Source organism: Cricetulus griseus, chromosome 2 (genome assembly GCF_003668045.3).
Source record: "Cricetulus griseus strain 17A/GY chromosome 2, alternate assembly CriGri-PICRH-1.0, whole genome shotgun sequence".
In the NCBI taxonomy this organism is placed as follows: domain Eukaryota; kingdom Metazoa; phylum Chordata; class Mammalia; order Rodentia; family Cricetidae; genus Cricetulus; species Cricetulus griseus.
The window spans coordinates 96,102,811-96,122,977 of NC_048595.1; the positions used below are offsets into that span (position 1 = coordinate 96,102,811).

Below are 20,167 nucleotides of genomic sequence, written 5' to 3' on the forward strand. Positions count from 1 at the left end.
GTAGTGCCTTGGAAAGACCTTGGTCACTGAAGAGAGACAAAGCCTAAGTCTGAAGCCAGCCCTGCACACGCCAGTCATGTGACTGGACCCAGGAAGGACTTGTGTTGGGGAATATTATTTTAAGGTGTGTGATTTCTGTTTATGTTGCATTTGTTTAACTCTGTGAAGCTGTGATTCTTTGCCTGTCTAAAACACCTGGTGGCCTTAATAAAGAGCTGAACAGCCAATAGTGAGGCAGAAGCAAGCATAGGCAGGGCTGGCAGGCAGAGGGTATAAATAGAAGGAGAGGAGGACATTAGGGGCCAGTCACTCAGCCACAGAGTAAAAGTAAGATTTACAGAAAAGAACAGGAAAAGCCCAAAGGCAAAAGGTAGACAGGATAATTTACATTAAGAAAAGCTGGCTAGAAACAAGCCAAGCTAAGGCCATACATTCATAACTAAAAATAAACCTCTGTGTGTGATTTACTTGGGAGCTGGGTGGCGGGCCCCCCAAAAGAGAAAAAACAGCTTACTACAGAACTGAGCCAGCCCCTTCTCTCTTTTTTCTTTATTTATAAAGTGAAGGTTTAAAAAAATACTCACTTGGCAGAAGTAGAGGACCTCTGATGAGTAGCATTTACTCAGTAAAGCTGATACTGATGCCTATCCCAGTCTCCTTGAGACAGAAGAGCCCACTGTCATGCACTGAGACATTGGTGCAGTCACAGCAGGGCTTGTCTCCCACTCAGGCTCATCTGTCCCACCTCCCCCCCACCCCTCTTCAATTCTGTAATGAATCATCCCCAGTGCTGGTAACAAGATTAGCACATCCACCCAAGCCACTTCTGCCTCAGTGGCAAAGAATAAAAGACCCAGGGGAAAGAAGTCAAACAGAAGAAATTACCTGGAAAAGATGTCTTTATGTTCTTACATGGAAAAAGGCAGCAAAATCTATATAGCACAATGATACAGATTTTTCAGATAGCTCATCTCAACGAATCTGTTTCAGCTGCAGTAGTAATTCAAGACTTGCCAAATGGAAACCAGAAAATTGGGGTGGGGGATGGGAAGGAGGACCAGCAAGGGAAAGGTAATGATTATGTGTTGTGTCTTTTCTAGAGTCTTGACTTTCCCAGAAAGTCAGAATTACATAAACAGATGCCACGCTCAACTATGATTGGGTAAACATGCAAAACTCTACAGCATGATGGCAATAACATTTTAAGGGGAAACCATACTAAAGCCTGATAGAAGAAAAATGAACGTGACCTTTGGATGGATGGATGGATGGATGGATATATATGGAATCACCAAGCACTGGATTCACACATAACTTAGAAAGGGGCTGTGGGTCTAAAAGCTGACCTTGTAAGCAAACATGAAGGACATCTTACACTCAGTCATGGTTGGAAGGAAGGAGTTACTTTCTGAAGAATGCACTGAGCAATCACTCTGGCCTCTGTTCTCAGATTGCCCTACTCTGGGTTGGGATGTGTTCACACTGCTGGGGGCTTCCTGCAGAGTCTAGCACCAATATGTGGGTTGGATTTGACTTGGATCTGAGTCCTTTGTGTCTTTCCTTTTGAGTATACTGAGGTATGTTTTCTTTGGTTTCTCTTTTGACAGATGTGGAATATATATAAAAAAAACCTGTAATATTTACAACGTTTTAGACTTCAGTGTTAACTCTTCACATGAGAAAAATTAGAAAACTCTTTAAGATTCATGGGAAGGCTATTACTTCCTAGCGTCTGTCATGAAACTGTTTTCAATACACAGGACAATTAGCCTATTAGCACAGCTATAAGCTTTCTGGTCCAGAATCTTCCCTGTGCTCAGTGGGGAGGCAAATCCCGTTACTGCCATGTCTGTGGTTCGCCAGGCTTCACAGTACTTATCCACAAGACGGACACCTCGGGGGTTGGATCCATGCCAAATGACTTTCTGGGGCCTAGGAAGGAATTTCATAGTGTTACTTTTTGAGTGACATTTTTAATAACATGAAGTTCTTTATTTCTTATTTTATTTTACAGTTATTGTGTGGTTCGTGTGTGTGTGTGTGTGTGTGTGTGTGTGTGTGTGTGTGTGTGTGTGTGTACACATGTATGTGGGCATATGCATGTGGTCAGAGATCAATAGTGGATATCTTCCTCAAGCATTCTTCACCTTATTTTTGAGGCAGGGTCTCTCACTGAACCAGGAGCTTGCTAATTTAGCTAGATCTGATGGCCACCAAACCCCAAGGATCCATCAATTTCTACCACTCCATGCTGGAATTATGGATGCATACCACCTACCTGGCTAGTCTATGTATGATGGGGATCTGAATTCAGGTTAGCACACTTATGCAGCAAGCATTTTACCCCCTGAGCCATCACTCCAGTTCTAAATAGCAGTTCTTTGTGGTATAACTTGGTAAGTGAATTGGCATAAGACTACGAACTAAGACACATTCCTCCTCATCCATAGTCCATGATCCAATGCCAAATCCCTTTTTTAGCTTTGTGGCTGTTACCAGCTTTCTAGGCATACTCTATTTCCAGCCATACTCAGCTTTCAACCATCTCCCAATAGCACCTTTAGTTTTCATGAATATGGACCGTTGCTCCTGAGGTCACTTCTTCAGGAGCCACTTTTATGATCAAACTTGTGACTCCATCACCTTAGGGGCCCCCTCTTGCTGGACTCTACTTTTGATTCTCACCCTCAAAAAATGAATGGCTCCTCTATGATCCTGTTGTCATCTTTCTATTTTGAAATTACAAAACTGTCTATATTTATATTTGGCCTGTTATCTATTGTCCTTTGACTCTGAGAACCTTTAAAGTGAAGGGGCCATGTAGGTGTACTACTGTGCTTTCCAGACCCAGCAATAGAGGTGTTATAGCATGGGCATGGAGTATTCTGAAGAACACATATTGTTTTCAGAGACTGAGAGTACCATTTATAGGACAAAGCTGCAGGATCACCAGTCACATCATGTCTACCGCATACTGTATTTTCACCCTCAGTCATCTGCACAACTGTCCTGTGGTATACACACGCTTGTCGACTCATTTGACAGAAACAGAGGTTCCTAGAGTGAATTGCTCTGCCCAAGTCTTATAGTGAGCTACTAGACCAGGGTCTTCCGGCTTCAAAGCCATGGCTTTCCTATGACTCAGCTGCCTCCCTGTGGCAGTATTCCAGGGTGGTAGCTGATAAAGGCATTTCTTTGTTAGAGAATATTCTAAAAACACCTATCATGCTATATAACAGGGCCCCAGCCTGCACTTACCAAGAAGGATCGGTCATCACGTCTCGGCCATCAAAAGAATATATTGGAATGTGGGTGTTGAACTGACCTCCATCACCAGAAAATATTGAGTCCCAATTGTTAAAAAGCACTTGGCCCTACAAAGAAAAATGCAACATTAGTAGTTTTATGCCATTGGCTTACAGCTAGGCTTTTGCTCATCCTTGAGGGTTCTGATGTCAGTTCTGAAGTCCCCAGCTTGGAGAGGAAAGTGATTTGAAAAGTGGGAAGGTATGGCTTTGGTTGAAGGCAAATGCTTGGGTCATTTGAGGCAGTGATGAAAGTTTATCTTTACCTTGAGGTTCACAATTGGAAGGCTGAATCTCTCTGCTTTCCTCACAACTGTGGAGAGATCCTGCAAGTGGGATGACAGGAAAGCTCTGAAGGTGGACAGCAGTCCTGCTGCCCGGGCCTGCTGGAAGCACTGGAAATCAGCTCGGATGTCCCCAGCCACTGGTGTGTTCAGAGCAACCAGATGCAGCTGAAAAGAGGAAGACAGCGTAGTTAGCAGCCCTGCTATCATCTCCTATTTTGGCTGGAAGGTGTGGCATAGGCTTCCCAACCACCTGTAATTATAGTGAAACTGCCCATCCCCAGTAAAGATAGCCTTGGTGCTTCAGCCAGCTCATCCCAGCCCTGTGAATAGCCCTTGGGGTGGGAATCTTGCTTAGATTTAAAAAAGGATGCAAAATTCTCTTTGGACCAAGTAAAGTCCTTTGGAGATATGGTTCCAGCCTGCAGGCCATGCTTGAGCACTCTGGATATGCTCCTAGCTTAATTCTCAGCATGGCTTCTAAATTGACTTTGTCCTGGCTCCCAAGTTTCCTCTAGTTATTATTTCTTCCCTTACTTCTTACTTCTTCCTGGTCAGACCAGGGGCTGATCATAGGAGACACCCAGGGATGGACACACAGCATTTATTATTAAGACTGTTGGGATGGACCCTTCTAGAAACGAGGCTCATATAGTCATTCTAGGCTTCCATTCCTGACACCCCGTTCATCAGCCCCAAACCAAAGCCATTCTAGACGGTTTCCTCTCATACGCTGGCATCCATTTGTTGACCTCCCCATCAGCCCTTTCTGCTAGCATTCCATATGAATTACAGTCCAGGGCCTGAGCATGCTCCCTCTCCCTGTCTCTAGCCTCATCTCAGGGTAAGACGTTGGCACTGACTTCCAAAAGCATGTGCACACACACACTCTCTCTCTCTCTCTCTCTCTCTCTCTCTCTCTCTCTCTCTCTCTCTCTCTCTCACACACACACACACACACACACACACAAAGATATCATAATAAAAATTAAAACACCAATATACTGCATTAAAACTCCATTAGCCACTTCACTAACTTTTGGCACTAATTAAGGGTTTACCTAAATTCACTTCTCTTTTCCTTGAGCAGTTGCTCCTAGAATCTTCTTGGTCTCAGAAATGCTTTGCTCTCTCTTCTAAATCCAAAGGGCCTCTTTCAGTCATTTTTGTGTCCCCTTCCCCAGCAGCCTGTGACTCCTGAGTACCTCGTATGGCCTTCTTTCTTTGTCTCATTCGACCTTGGCTTCTTATTTGCCTCTCATGTTTCTTCCACCAGCCTCTCTGCTTTTGTCCCATATAGACTGTCTTTGGGACTCCTGCCATCCCCATGACAATGGCCATAGCTCTGCTGAAGGCAGGTTTAAGACATTCATATTCTACCCCTCCTTCCCACTTTCCCCTGAGTGTCCTGAGGCCACTTCAGACTTACTCTGCTGACCTTAAGGTCTTCTCTGGAGGTGTCAGTATTCCAGAAAGCATATTTTTATGCTGTGTGGCTGGCTCTTTAAAGGCCTTAGGCCTTTGACCCTAACTCCCCGCTGAGACTGCTCCCCCTCCCCCACAAGAATCTAAACTGACTTGGGTAGATTGGGCTCTGTAGCCATAAGGTAAGAGAGTTAGGGCATGAGATAGGGCTGTGGAAACCCAGAGCTGTATGCAAGCTCATGTATGCCATGCCTGTATGGGGGACAGGAAGAGAGACTCTTATACAAGGGGGTCTGTGGAAATAGCAAAGAGACTGAGAGCAGGGACAAGAGCTCCCAAGCTGGCTGTACTTTCTGTTATCAAGTTCTATGAAGTCCCTGAAGTGGCTGGGACATGGTCTTTATTTACACTAGTGAAGGAGTGGGGTGTGGCTCCAATCCCCACCATGGCAGATGATGGCTGGGAAGGAGCCTGTGACCACTGAATCACCCCAGTGGGGATTTGGCCATTATCCTCCAGCTCACTGATTCTCCTGGCAACACATGCACCAGGTGACCAACCTGGCTTCCCCTGTCTCTTCATGTCTCTCCCACAAGCCCTCTTCTACAGCCTAAGCCTTGCGCCCCTGTTCCTGTCCCTTCCAATGGACTTGTACACTCAAACCAAAGTCATTTCAAAACACCAACCTTACTACTTATCCTTGTTCTACTTTCAACTTATCAGTAACTCCCACTGATTGCAGAAAAGGGTCAAAATCCCTAGCTCTGGCCCTTGTGGACTTCTACAGACCAAACTTTTTTCTTCGATGTAAAGTACTTCTCTGGCCAGTTTGAAATGCAGTCAGGATGGAGCCGCACACACATCCCACCCTTCCATGTTCCTTCTTCTCCTCTTCTGGGAATTACTCCTTTTTTGTCCCCCTGCCTGACTCACTCCTGAACTCCCGGGTCTTTAGGTCTGAAGCCAGAGGTCACCTACTCCAGACTGACTGCCTTCGTCTCTCTGGTGTGCCTTCCTGGCTAGTTTGTAAGCAGTTGGGTGGTAAGAACTATTTACCAGGGCTGAAGAGATGGCCCATCACTTAAGAGTACTTGCTGCCCTTTCAAACAGTCAGGATTTGATTCCCAGAACGCACATGGTGGCTCACAGATGTTTGTAATCCTAGTTAAAGGGAACATGATTCCCTCTCCTGACCTCTACAGGCATCAGACAAACACATGGTGCACATACATACATGTAGGCAAAAAAGAAAGAAAGAAAAAAAAACACACTCATATAATTGAAATAAAATAAACCTTAAAAAAAAAACTTAGATACTGAACACAGGGCTTAGCACTTACGGGCATGCTCACATACTCATTATCTGTAAAGCAAACATATAACTTATACTTACAACAGGCCTCTCATAATTGGCACTTAAAATGGGGTTCAGTGGAGGCTTTGGCTGGTATGGCTGTAATATGAGATGGGAAAGGATAAAGTATGAATACACACTCAGAATTTACACCGTACTCTCCAGAGTCCAAGGAGGTATGAGTCTAATGCCTTCTGGCACGATGCTCTACATGGCTGGACATTGCCTTTAACTGTGATTCTTCAGTGGGAGGATTTTCATTGCCAAATGAAAAGGTCATCAGGAAAGGAGGGAGTGTTCTCAAGATCTTTAAGAAGATCCCTGAGCTGGGGAAGCAGAGGACCTCAGCGTAAAAGCCAAATGTCCACCTCTTCAAAGGTTCAGTTTTATAATCTGAAAAATGGGGTGATGGTAGTGGTCTCAAAGAGTTGCAATAGAATTCAACAACAGACTATGCCAGTTGTCTGTGCTCTTTAACAGTAGTGAGTAAAAGTTAAGAGTTTGCCTGTCAGGTGTGGTAACAGAAACCTTTAAGCCCAGAATTCAGGAGACAGAGGCATGTGGCTCTCTCTGAGTTCCAGGCCAGCCAGGACTACTAGTCTGATTTTGTCTCAAAATAAGTAAATAAAGGAGGGAGAGATTCTTCCAGATGGCTTATGGGTAAACTGGGAACAGGGGGTCTCCAGCCTTTGCACCCGGCTCTCCCTCCACCCTGTGGTGATGATCTTCTGTCTAGTAAATACTAGGTTTCCACCAGTTGCTAAGTCACACAGAACAGTCTAGGCCTGGAGAGCTTGGTCCAGGGCACTGGGAACACTCAGGGAGCAGGTAGAGAAGCTACTCACATTGCTAGAAAGTGCTGGTGGTGGGGGACTGTCAGCAGGAATGGGGATCAGTTCTCCCAACTGCAAGAGAAGGAAGATGCTGAAAATGAAACAGCTATAAGAAACAGTTTCCAAGACAGAAAACTGGCACTAACGGGGAGTTATTTACATTGAAGGGTATTTGGAAGGGAGCGAGCTATAAAGGGAGTTTAAGAATTACCTGTAATTTTTTCCAACCATCTCGGACACGAATGAAGAATTCTGCACTGTCCTTCAGGTAGATAAATGTCCCTTCTATGACCAAGTGAGCTTTCTGCAGCATGTCACCCATGTCGCTGAGTGCCGTGACCTGTCAGGGCATTTTAAATTCCAAACTGTCACCAAACAGAAGCAAAATGTGATACACCCTCCCATCTATAAATAACCCCTCATTCAAGAAGAAGGTTTGTTGCCTTGGACAGTGATGCGTCACTAATAACTAAAGTCTGTTTTCAGTGTTCTGACTCAAACCCAGGCCTGCACATGCTAGGCAAGTGTTCTACTACCCAACTGCATCACTAGATCATGGTTGTTCTCTCTTTCCTGTGTGTCTGTGTGTGTGTGTAGTGAGGTGCCAGAGATAGACATGGGGTCTCTTCATCACTTGCTCTCTATCTTATCGTTTGGGACAAAGTCACTCACTGAACCCAGCACTAACTGATTGTCTACACTGGTCAGTCAGGAAGCTCTGGTGATCCACTTGTCTCTGCTTCCACTCCACTAGAACTGGGTTACAGATGTGTGCAACCACACTTAGCTTTTATTTTACTTATTTATTATTTATTTATTTATTTTTGTTCATTCGTTTGTTTGTTTTGAGACAGGGTTTCTCTGTATTGTTTTGAGCCTGTCCTGGAACTCACAGAGATCTGCCTGCCTCTGCCTCCCGAGTGCTGGGATTAAAGGTGTGTGCCACCAACGCTGGGCAGCTTTTTATTTTTAACAGTGAATGCTGAAGATCTGAACTGGGATCTCCATGCCTGTGTGCGAGGTACTTGTCCCACTGATCTTCTCCCCAGCCCCTAGTTTTTTGAGACGTTGTCACTATGTAGCCAAGACATGCCTTGAACTCATAATCCTTTTGCCTCAGCCTCCCAAGTACTATCATGCTTGGCTAAGGGAGTTCTTTTCCATGAAATAAAAACATGCATTGCTTTGAACCACAAGTCTAAATTATAAAAAAGAATGAATAAAAACACATGATAATTTCCTGTGAAGATAAAGATGTAGCAACAGAATTATCTTTGCTAGGTTTTGGTTTTAGCAAAATCATCAGTACATTGCTTTTTTTTTTTTTTTTTTCTGCCACTTGCATTGATTTTTAACACAGCTCTGTAGCATCCACACTGGCTAATGGAGTCATCTCACATTCCTTAGTGACTTTCAAATCCATTTTCATTTGGGATAAGAAATGCAAGCAAGTGGGCAATTATACTTAGCACTTAGTCTTTAGTCTAGCTGGATGGTTGCAATATTAAATATGTGTTTAAAAAGCGGGGGCTTACAGCATCTCTGTCTCAAAAGTTGCCTAAAATAAGAATGGCAGCCGTTTAGCATATCTAGAAGCAGATTCAGGAAGCTGAAGCTGCAAAAAATATTCTGAATAGCACCAAGTCTCAAGGAACTATCAGCTGAGTCTCATTGTAACTGAGAAAAAGTACACAAAAAACCCCCAAAACCTATTATCTCACCTTGAGATAATAACATTCATCAAAATGGCATAGAAAACCCCCAAAGAGGCAAATAGGCAAATTTTGTCATCTGCTGGACAGTTCTGTCTTTTGAAAGTCAGTCTTTTTAAGAATGAAACCCAGTAGTCATAAAGAGGCTTCCTAGGACTGCTGACAGTCTGGTAGGTGTTTGTCTGTCTCGCTGTGCATTGTAACAATCCAGGCAAGCCATACCGGCTGCAGTGCACTGAGGGATTGTGAATGCACATGAGCCATGCTCCAGGTGATTGACAACCCAGAGTGAGTGTGACCATCAAAGCACCTGTGGTATTGTTTACACATGTGTGGGTGCTGTTTTCAAAAACAGAATATGATTGGGTTTTAGTCACTTAAAGATCTACAGATTATAACTTCAATAATCGGTCATTATTTTTTCTGTAGCTCTTTATTGAATAAGCCATCCTAATAGGAAATAAATGGCAATCTATTACTGGTGGCATGGCACATTCTTTTGTCATGGAATTTGTTTGTTTGTTTAGAGATAATGTATTGTGTATCCCAGACTGGCTCTAACTTGTATAGCTGAGGACAACCTTGAATTCCTGGTCTTCCTGCCTCCATCTCTCAAGTGTTAGGACAACAGGCATCTGCCACCAGGAGTGGTTTTATGGTGGTGCCAGGGATCAAACTATGCCTCCTACATTAGGAAAACAGTTTACCCACTGAGCTATATCTCCAATACCTGTCAGAGAGTTCTAATTTCAAAATACAAGGTGTCCTGTCCTCCAAAACACTGCCACCTGAGTCTGAAGTCAGTCTATCCAATGTGAGGTGTCAACTGCCCAAGATACTGACCAAGTTTCTGGATCCCGGGAGTCCTGGCTGTCCCGGAGGGCCAGGTGGGCCTGGAAGGGCCACAGCTGGGACAAGACAAAAAAGAGAAAAGTTATATAAAGCATAGTGTTTGGCACAGGGGGCCCCTGTTGATCCCTAGAATGATGCTCAGAGTCCTTTCCATGTTGTGGGCTATCCACCTTGCACCTAGAATCCAGGGGCTCTGACCCAGCAAGAGATTAAGCCATACTGATGGGCTTGGGGGAGGAGCTCAGATTCTTCACCATCACCATGGATGAAGCTGTATCCAAGACTTTTCAGGATTGTGAGGAAATCCCATTGGTGGCTATTTGTAAAAGCCACTTTGAGTCAAATTTTCTGTTACTTGCTCCTGAAAAATACCCTGACTCATACAACTTGTTCAAGAGACAAAGCATGTGACCACCAAGCAGAGGAAGTGGGCCACAGACAGGGAAGAGCCCAGGTCGATGGTGACAGGAGTGATGACCAGGTTGTCAATTTCCATTGTGCATCTAAGGAAGCAGCAGGCTCCCAAAGGCTGTTTGCCAGATCTGGGCAGACATTCCTCCTACTGTAACATTCTATTGGCATGTTGGTGACAGCCAGTGAAATTCAGGCTAGGCATGCACATTGCAGTCTGCCCAGGGTTTCTTAGTTCTTGCAGTGTCACAGGACCCTTAAAAATCAACTCAAGGCTGCCATACTGATTCCCAAAAAAATGAGGGGGCATGAGTGTCCCTGCCTCAGGCAAACACAGAAGTATTAGAATTTCCCCTTTGTTTTTCTTCTGACTCTCTTAGCCCCATCCCTTCAGTATCTGCACAGCTCTTGGCAGACATAAAGATGTCTTTATGAGTCCTAGAAAACATCCGCATTGACTCTTCGGGACACTGCAAGCAGGTCTTCAGCTCCAACACAGGGCTTGAATGTCCACACATAGGTGGTAAGTGGCCAGTGGATACAGGGTCAGAGGAGGACTTGGATGTGGTAGCAACCATGTGTCCCTCAGGCATGAATGACCTTGAGCAAGTCTTATATCCTCTCTGAGCCTCAGTGTCTGCCTCCTTGGAGTTACAACATTATCCACTTCATCTCCCTTCTGCATCTCTGGTAAGACTATGTGGGTAGTGTCTATGCAAGTGTTTTATAAACTGTGACCTGTCGTGCATTAGGTGAAAGGCATCCCTGCTCAGTGCAGCAAAGTATCTGTGTACCCCTAAAGTAGTGCTTTTTCAGACAACAGATTCTCTGTATCCTGCATTCACTCTGCCAACTGTCTATATCTTCTGCAACACCTATGCATCCACCAAGGCCCTGTTGGTACATCTGGTTTTATCTTCCCAGCACCCTTCTTTGCAGGATCAAAGTCCTTATGGTCTTCTCCAGAGGTCTTTCCCTTCACACCCACAACAGAAAGAGCTACTATGTTCTCAGGTGGTCCTACCTCCTCATTATAGATGATTGGTCCAAAGTTGGCACCTAGCTCAAGACAGGCCAATTAGAATTTTTTCCTGGAACTGCCATAGGACTAGATATTTCAGACTAGAGCTGAGAAAGAAGCTCATGATTTCCAGCTCACAGTGGAAGCACTATGCTGTCAGTAACCATCTTCCCCTCTGTGTAGAGGATGTGGTCTGTGGGGAGCAAGGAGGAAACTGGTACAGAGAGACAAGAGATGGCCAGAGCATCCTTACAGGGTGTAAGTCTTAGCTTCTGGCTGTTCTTGGGGTCCAATTTCCGGTCTACTCGCCTCACAAGCTGATTGCTTAGCCCCTCCTTCCAGCCAGCAGCAAACTTCCCTTTCACTCAGCCTGCTTTGAGCCTGGCTTCTGTTTTCAACCAGGAAATCCAAAGCCATGTTAAAGCCTGCCCCAAGGTCGCCCTCTGTAAGGCTCTCTCTGACACCCAGGCTCTGTGGGTCTCCACCAGGCATGCTTCACCATATCTGACTCCTGCCAATGCAATTATCAAGAAGCAGCCATGTGCTTATTGCTGCTTCTGGGTGAAGGTGTGTTTCAGAGGTTTTTTTTTTATTTTTTTAAGTTTTAGAATATTTACATATACATGAAATATCTTGGGGCTAGGGTCAGCATTATAAACTCAAGGTAATTTCATATTTTATTTATTTATTTAGGTGTGGTTCTGGGGATTGACTTGAGGGTTTCAGATAAGCTAGAGAAGCACTTCACCACTAGGATAAACCCTGAGTCCTCAATGATTTAAATCATGATTTTCGACATTGAACAGTCTCGGGGTACAGAGCTTCCACCTGTGGCACCACACTGCTACTCACAAGGTTTGAGATAGTGGAGTACTTCACATTTTGAGCTTTTGGGACTAGGGGTGTTGAGCTTTATTGACCTTTATAGAATATCCACCATGTACAACATTAAGAAAAGCATGAGCCTTGCAGCTACAGGTATCTGGGCTCTGATGTTGTGGGTGCCACTTACTAGACATTAGATGAAGCTACCACTCATCTTCTTGTATGTGTGTTTGCATCTACACACACACCCAGGGTGTGTGACAGTCAGAGGACAACCTCAGGTGTTAGCTTCTCTCAGGTGCAACCTGATTTTTGTTTTTAAGACAGTGTAAGTGTCTCTCAATGGCCTGAAGCTCACCAATTAGGCCAGGCTGGCTGATGTCGAGCCCCAGGGATCTTGTCTTTATCTCTCCAGCACCATGATTATATTACCTGACTGTTTTGTAGAAATTCTGGGGATCTTGGATCCCCACACTGGCATAGAAAGCACTTTGAGTGCTTCCATGAGTCACCACCCCAAGCCTCATTATTCATTTTCCTGAATTACCAGAGAACTGTAGTAAAATGGTCTGCAAATTCCTGGCAGTTGTTATTGTACAGTGAATGAATATTTTCTTTAATTCCAATCATTTTTTTTTCATTTGCATCCTAGAAGTTTCAAGGGTTGAATGGAATTCTGCACCAGCAATGACAGTTAATGCTGGTCCTTAAGCCAAGTTTATGTTAACACAAACTAAAGTCATCGGAGAGGAAGGAACCTCAATTGAGAAAATAGCTTCATAAGATCAAACTGTACATAAGCCAGTAGGACAATTTCTTAATTAGTGATTGATGGGGGAGGGCCCAGCCTGTTGTGTGTGGTTCAATCCCTAGACTAATAAGAAAGTAGCCTGAGAAAGCCATGAGGAGCAAGCCAGTAAGCAGTACTCCTCCATGGCCTCTGCATCAGCTCCTGACCCCAGGTTCCTGCCTTGCCTGAGCTCCTATCCTGACTTCCTTCAGTGATGGACTATAATGTGGAAGGGTAATCCAACTTACTTTTGGTTGTGGTGGTTTTTTTGTTTTTGTTTTTGTTTTTGACAGGGTTTCTGTGTGTAGCTTTGGAGCCTATCCTGGAGGACAGGCTGGCCTCGAACTCACAGAGATCTGCCTGCCTCTGATTCCCGAGTGCTGGGATTAAAGGCATGCGCCACCAATGCCCGGCTTGGTTGTGGTGTTTTATCATAGCAATAACCTAACTAGGACAGTCAGATTCTTAAAGCATTGGCAAAACAGCCAGAAAAGTTCTAGAATATGTGAAAAGATGCTCAGCACTATTGTGCACTCAGGAAACTCAGAGCAAACCACAGTGAGCTAGCACCTCACAGCTATCAGCACTGCAAAGGGATGACCATGGGTGCTGGTGAAGATGAGGGAAGACTGGGACCCTCCTCCACTCTGGCAGCAATGTAAAATGATGAGGTTGCTTTAGAATGTAGTCTGGCAGGTCACAAAGAGTTAAACAGAGTTCCCTACGACCCAACAGTTTCACTCTGTATGTGCCCCAAAGCATTGAGGCCATGTTTACATAAAACCTTAGATTCCAGTCTTCATGAGTAGTATTATGCCAACAGCTGGAAAATCAAAGCAACTCAAACAGATGGGTGACTAGGCGAAAAATATATAGCAATAAGATGGCAGATTATTTGGCCAGAAAAAAAAGTAGTGAAGAACTGAAACATACTACAGCATGGATGCAACTTAACAACATCATGCCAAATGAAGGAAACAGACATAAAAGGCCTCATATTATATGATTCTGTTTATATGGTATCTTAGTTAGGGTTATTGTTGCTGTGATGAAACACCATGCCCAAAAGCATCTTGGGGAGGAAAGGGTTTATTCACTCACAGTTTCATATAACAATTCTTCCTCAAAAACAGTGAGGGCAGGAACTCAAGCAAGGTAGGAACCTGGAGGCAAGAGCTGATGCAGAGACCATGGAGGGGTGCTGCTTACTGGCTTGCTCCCCATGGCTTGCTCAGTCTGCTTTCTTATAGAACCCAGGGCCACAGGCCCAGGGATGACACCACCCACAATGGGCTGGACCCTCACCCACCAATCACTACTTAAGAACCTGATTTTTTGGAGGCATTTTCTCAATTGAGGTTTCCTCTTTTCAGATAACTCTAGGTTGTATCAAGTTGACATAGAACTAGCTAGCACTTATTGCTTATATATAATGTCCAGAACAGGAAAATTTAGAGACAAAGTTTGATCTGGGGAAGTAACTGCTTATAACAAAATCAGCCTTCCTTCCTTCCTTCCTTCCTTCCTTCCTTCCTTCCTTCCTTCCTTCCTTCTTCCTCATTTCAGTTCTGAGAATGAAACCTAGGGCTTCCCCAATACTCTACCACTGAGCTTTATCTCCATGCCATGAGGCTGCTTTTTGGTGTGATGAAATGTCTAGAATTAAGCAATTGTGATAGTTACATGACTTGTGAGTATTTGCAACATTACTGAATTGAACATTAGAAGTGGATGTATATTATAATATCTGAACAATATCCATTTTAAAGAAAAAAAGAAGGTAGGCTCCATCCAACACACAGCCCTGTTAGACAGAGAGGCTCTGACATGCCATTCAGGTGTGCCATCCTGATCACAAACGCTGAGGCAGCAGGAATGAGGCACCACTCAGTACTAACCTGCACCCAGGATGGCAGGAGGTCCTGGTGGCCCAGGGGGTCCTGGTGGTCCAGGGACACCAGGTCTCCCAAAGCCAGGTGGCCCAGGCAGGCCTGGAATTCCTGGGGGGCCCTGGGGCCCCACAACAGCCTCTCCTTTCTGTCCCTGTTGAGGCAAGCACATAGTCATGGAGAAATCTCTTTTATGAGGATGTTTGTTTTCTTCCAGAGGTCCTGAGTTCAATTCCCAGCAATCCCATGGTGGCTCACAACTATCTATAATGGGATCTGATGCCCTCTTCTGTACTGCAGGCATTTGTGCAAACAAAACACGTAAAATAATAAATAAAATACACAGAAAAAAATACATAAACGAGGATGTTTGTAAAATCCAATAATTGCAGGAGGTGTCAGCCCCAGTGAGTAGCAGCTCAGACATGGAGTCCAAAGACACCAGGGAGCCCAGGCAGCCAGAGGGCCCTGGAGATCTATTCTGGCTTTTCCACTCCATACACGAAGAACTGAACCTTTGGTGTAGAGAGGACTTGCCTCAAATCACAGTAAAAGTTAGGACTGCAGCTGGAGCTGAAGTCAACCATGTCGTCCCCAAGGTCAGAGACCTGGGGCAATCTTTGCTCTTCTCTTGCAGCCGGCTGACCCGCCCACCTGCCCCATCTAGAAATACCAGGCCTTTGGATAAGCTCTACCTGCAGTCAAATGTCACAAAAATCAAAGAGTCCTTACTATTGATAGCTCTGTTCAGAGTGAAGTATGTGTGCATGCCTGACTGGTGCCTGTGGGTTTACTAACTGTGTATAGTCTGGGCAGTTCTAGAGACTTTGATAATGTCCCACCAACCAACACAGGAGAAGAACCTGCTCATGCCTAAGTATGCACTACACTGACTTCAACTCTAAAACCACATACTTATGTTGGGGGTGGAACACAGGAAAAGCCACAGATTCCCAGGGAGTCACTACTCACAACCAGGCCTGGATGTCCTGGTAGGCCTGGAGGCCCAGAGACAAAGAGATTGTTGCTGGACTCTCCTCTGATTGCTGCATCTCCATTCTCTCTCTAGAAGAAAGACCATGGGAGGTTGCATTAAGACTGACCTGAACCTTTTCTCACAGAAACTTAAGAAACTGAGTCTCAGGCTGCTGTGGTTTCAGTGGGACCCCACAAAATCCACATGTTAGAAACGTCATCCTCAAACTTGTACATTGCTGGCACTGAGAGGTGAAGTCTTCGGGTTAGCAGAGTAACTTGTGACCTAGGGAGTGGCTTTGCTGTATAAACAGACCCACTAGCATATTTGTTCCATCTTGTAATATCATTCTTACATAGTCTCAGGACTTTGCAGAATCTCAACCAGTAAGTCGTCCTAGGCCTCCAGAATCATGTGCTAGAGAAACCTTTACTCTTTCAAAGTTACTCAGTTTGTGGTGTCCAGTTATAACAACAGCAGACTAGGATAACAGATCAAACATTTAATAATGAATATTCACCTTCAAGCTGTGGAGAAAATGTCTCAGGTAAACTGGATCAACCGGAGGGCCTGAAGAAGAAAAGCTTTGTAAGTTTTCCACCACTGTAATGGCAGAGATTTCAAAGAGTTTCCATGTTAGTAACCATGATTATCTCTTAGTAAAAGTGACACTAACTACATTGGTTTATTAGGGTTGACACTACGCTTGGAGGCATATCCAGTCCTAATCTAGGTCCTACTACCTAGGGACTGTAGGATCCTGGGCAAGTCCCTGGTTCTCTTAGTGCTATATTTTACCTATGAACAATAAGAGAAAGTGGGTCCTCTCCCTCTGACCCCCACCCTGCCTGTAACTCTGGGGCTGGATGTCAGGGACCTGAATACACTAAGCAGTACTCTACCTTCAGCCCTTCAGCCCTTGCCCCTGGGTCTCACTAGGACCAATAGCACTTGTGGGCAGGGTGACAAGCTTCTGTAGCTAGCCTGACTTAGCAAGGTCTTGAACAGGAACAGGCATACCTGGTGGTCCTTGGGCTCCTTGGTCCCCCTTTTCTCCTTTTGAACCAGGAAGACCCCAGGACCCTTTCTCTCCTTTAACACCTGTCACCAAACACACACACACACACGTTTAAGAACAAGAAAAAATAGGTTGTGGGGAATCAAGTTTTGGAACTATCCTCTTTGGCAAACTCCATCAGACCAAATGTTTCAGGGAAGGAAAGGGCCTGGGAGGGCCATGGTCCCTGCATCAGACAGGGTTCCAGATCCTGACCCAGTTACAGGAATGTAGTATTGTCCAGAGAAGAGGGACAAAGAGTTGAATCCAGCAGGGGCTGTTGTGACTCAGCAGGGGCTGAATTTGTACTCCCTAGGGACAGTGGGTGAATACTGATGGAAGCCCCAGCTTACTCAGATCTCCAGGCTCATCTCCCCTGGGCCTGTGCAGCCTGGTGTCTTGAGGAGCAGATAAATCTCCCAGGGGAGATGACACAGTGCAGCTAAGGGGGTTGAGTCACTGGCTCACACAGCTGGATGAGGGGATGAACACCCACTTTGGGTCATATGTCACCCTAAGTGGCAGGAAGTGAGTCTGAGGGGCTGGCCTTCCACACCCACCATTTCCTCTGCTCCTCATAGGGGAGAGGCATGTGAGGGAGGCTTAGAGGAAAACAGTGTTTGGTCCCCGCTTGATGGGACCTGAAGGTGGATACAAGACCTCCCAGTTTATGAGTGCAGCAGATAAGTCTTCCAGTGTTCTCTAGTCTAGAGATGCTGTCATAAGGTTGGTGGGTCCAGGCCTCCTCGATGTAGGAGAATGGTCAAGAGCACCAAAGGTGTGATGAGGGAGCAGCAGGGAAGTACAATCACATGGCCCCAGGTCCTACAGATGCCCAGGAACCACTAAGACTAAGGGCATAGGCAGAGGATTGTGGGTTCCCACCTAAGCCTCAGCCAGCGGTGAGGGAGAAGATGATAGTGAGGAGGGAACCACAGGTGCTCCCCTGAGAGGCAACAATAATCCCAGAAGCACTTATGGAATACCACTTCTCACTAGGGCTAGAACATCCAGGAAGTTCTGTTCTTGCCCCCTCCCCCGACCACAGGGTAACCTCACAGGACAGGGAGCAACTGAGGATCTGAGAAGGCAAACCCAGCTCCCCTTCTTACCCAAGGCCTACCACAACCAAACAATAATAATAAAACAAGCCAAAGGCACAGTGATGTTCACACCTTTAATCCCAGCTGTCCAGTGGCAGAGGCAGGTGAATCTCTTTGAGTTCAAGGCCACTCTGGTTTACATTGTAATTTCCAGGCCAGCCAAAGCTGCACAGAGAAAACCTTCTCTCAAGTGACAACAAAACCCCATAAAAACAAGGTTCACTTGACACCAAGGAGAAAAGGACCTTGGGAGCAGGTCTGAGTACTAGGTCAGATTATGGCCTGGACTTGGCAATCAAAGTGACAAAAAAAAAATACAGAAAGGCCCATGAGGGAGACCCCTACCTGGCAGACCAGGGTGACACGGCCAAGATGCAGGGGATTTCAGATTAAGAAAGGCTTTTCCTTATTTAAACTGTGTTTCCATTCTTCCATCAAATACCAGCCATTGTGTGACAAGGAGTGGAGGTGGAAGAGGATTAGTGACTGCTCTCTTACAGGCCTGTGCCTCTCTGGTGTACTCTTGAGAGGCTGAGCATGCTAACATTTACTAACCACCCCCTCCAACCACTCACACATGTATACACACTGAGCAAGGTTTCTCACAAACTCCACCTGAAGACTAGGAGAACACAGGCTCCGATGGATCAATGAGGACAGATGCTGACCTTGAACTTGTGATCGTCCTGCCTCAGCCTCTTGAGTACTGGGATTATAGGTATGTATCATGCCATGCCTCACCCTCTCCTCACAGCACTGATGATCAAACCTAAGGACTCACAAATGCTAGGCAAGTGCTCTTGATCAACTGAGCCATTATTTCTGTCTTATAACTAGTTCTAATGGTTCCTGGCACCTGAAAGGTTTTAAGGACTGAGGGGGCAGGAGAAGCATGGGGCAGCACCACGCAGGCATCCGTGGCTGTCTTCTGAACAGATTAGCAAAGGAATGAACACAGGGAGAGCTTCCTGTTACCCAGGAGGCTTTTCGAGAATGCACAAGTACATGGGATGTATCCCACAGCTCAGCTGCCACTTCTTCCCCAGGCCCAGTGAGCCCTTCCCAACTACCTCATCTATGGCCAGCACTAGACACATGTAAACAACTACAGCCACTAGGTCAGGAATGTCCCAGAGAAGCTTAATGAAGAAAGTGTGTACCGTGGAAAGTGACAAGCTCTGGGTCACCAGGGTGAGCAGTACCAACCTGGAGAGAGAGAGAAAAGCCTGGTCAGACATGAGAAGCCTTGCCCCAGCTTTTGTCTGGACACTCACAGTCTTGGGGACATATTGCAGAGGAGATGACACAGGGACGGGCTTAGACTTGGCTCTGGAGCTCCAGATCCTCCAGCACCCTCAACACAGATACTCCAGGCCTTTGGTGGAGAAGCCCGTGATGTAGCTGACCTCAAGAACACAGCATCAAGACTTCTGGCCAAAAATCTCAGCAAAAGGGAAACCCAGGGCCTTCAGATAGTGTTGGTGAGAGTGCTGGCCAACGCTGGACATCTTGGCCTCCTTCCTTATCAATTAGGATTGGCTCACGAGTGAGGCCAAGCGTCTGAGCCAGCTCTGAAGCTGGGCCAGTTGTCTGCTACTGAGTGTAATCAAAGACAGGCACAAGGCACAGGTCCTGGCAGGAGTCGCAGTGATGAATTACAGGGCTGTCATTAGATTGGAGGGGCTATTATGGACTCCTCATTAGGCGACAGGGGTCTGGAATCCAAGCAGTTCTGGATAATATAATTCTCAGTTCTTTCCCATATCCCTGCCCCCACTCATCTCTCCCCTCCCCGCCTCTCTTTCTTTCTGCATTGTATAGGTCAATCTTAGGTGTGATTCTTCAGGAGCTGTCCACTTTGGTTTTTGGGATATTGGCCCGGAGCTGGTCAGTGAGCCCCAGGCATTCCCATCTCCACCTCTGGGGCACTGGGATTACAAACGTGCAACACCATGGGTTCTGCTCATGCAGAACCCACTTCACCAACTAAGCCATCTCCCCAGATCCCCATCTATTCAGGCAGAACCACCTGCGAACTGTTGTTACTGTGACAGGACACCCTAGCAAAAGCAGCTTACAGAAGATAGGATTTATTACTATAACTCCAGATTACTGGAGTTATATTGCTAGGGATTCAAGGTAGCATTGCAAGAAAGCAGCTAGTCACATTCAACCCATAGTCAAGAGCAGAGAGCAAGGAAGGAATGTATGCGTGAGTGCTTGGTTGACTCTCTCCCCCTCTTACACAGTTTGGAATCTCTTGCCTTGGGTATGGTGCCAGCCGTAGTGGACAGGTGATACAGATAATACTCTACAGACAGGCCAATCTG

The 20,167-nt window shown here is 45.6% G+C and overlaps 1 protein-coding gene across 1 annotated transcript in view; it reads right to left on the reverse strand.

Moving 5' to 3' along the window:
* Positions 1-895: 895 nt before the first annotated feature.
* The window catches only part of Col15a1 (collagen type XV alpha 1 chain), a 106,871-nt gene continuing 87,599 nt past the window's right edge, over positions 896-20,167 (reverse strand). The window contains exons 30-41 of the mRNA XM_027403132.2: positions 18,998-19,043; positions 16,698-16,778; positions 16,198-16,247; positions 15,674-15,766; positions 14,711-14,855; positions 9,757-9,821; positions 7,413-7,541; positions 7,214-7,273; positions 6,408-6,467; positions 3,572-3,757; positions 3,259-3,374; positions 896-1,932 (exon numbers count right to left, since the gene is read on the reverse strand). Of these exons, the coding sequence (XP_027258933.2) occupies positions 1,719-1,932; positions 3,259-3,374; positions 3,572-3,757; positions 6,408-6,467; positions 7,214-7,273; positions 7,413-7,541; positions 9,757-9,821; positions 14,711-14,855; positions 15,674-15,766; positions 16,198-16,247; positions 16,698-16,778; positions 18,998-19,043 (1,245 nt within the window). The 3' untranslated portion in view covers positions 896-1,718. The remainder of the gene's footprint in view (positions 1,933-3,258; positions 3,375-3,571; positions 3,758-6,407; positions 6,468-7,213; positions 7,274-7,412; positions 7,542-9,756; positions 9,822-14,710; positions 14,856-15,673; positions 15,767-16,197; positions 16,248-16,697; positions 16,779-18,997; positions 19,044-20,167) is intronic.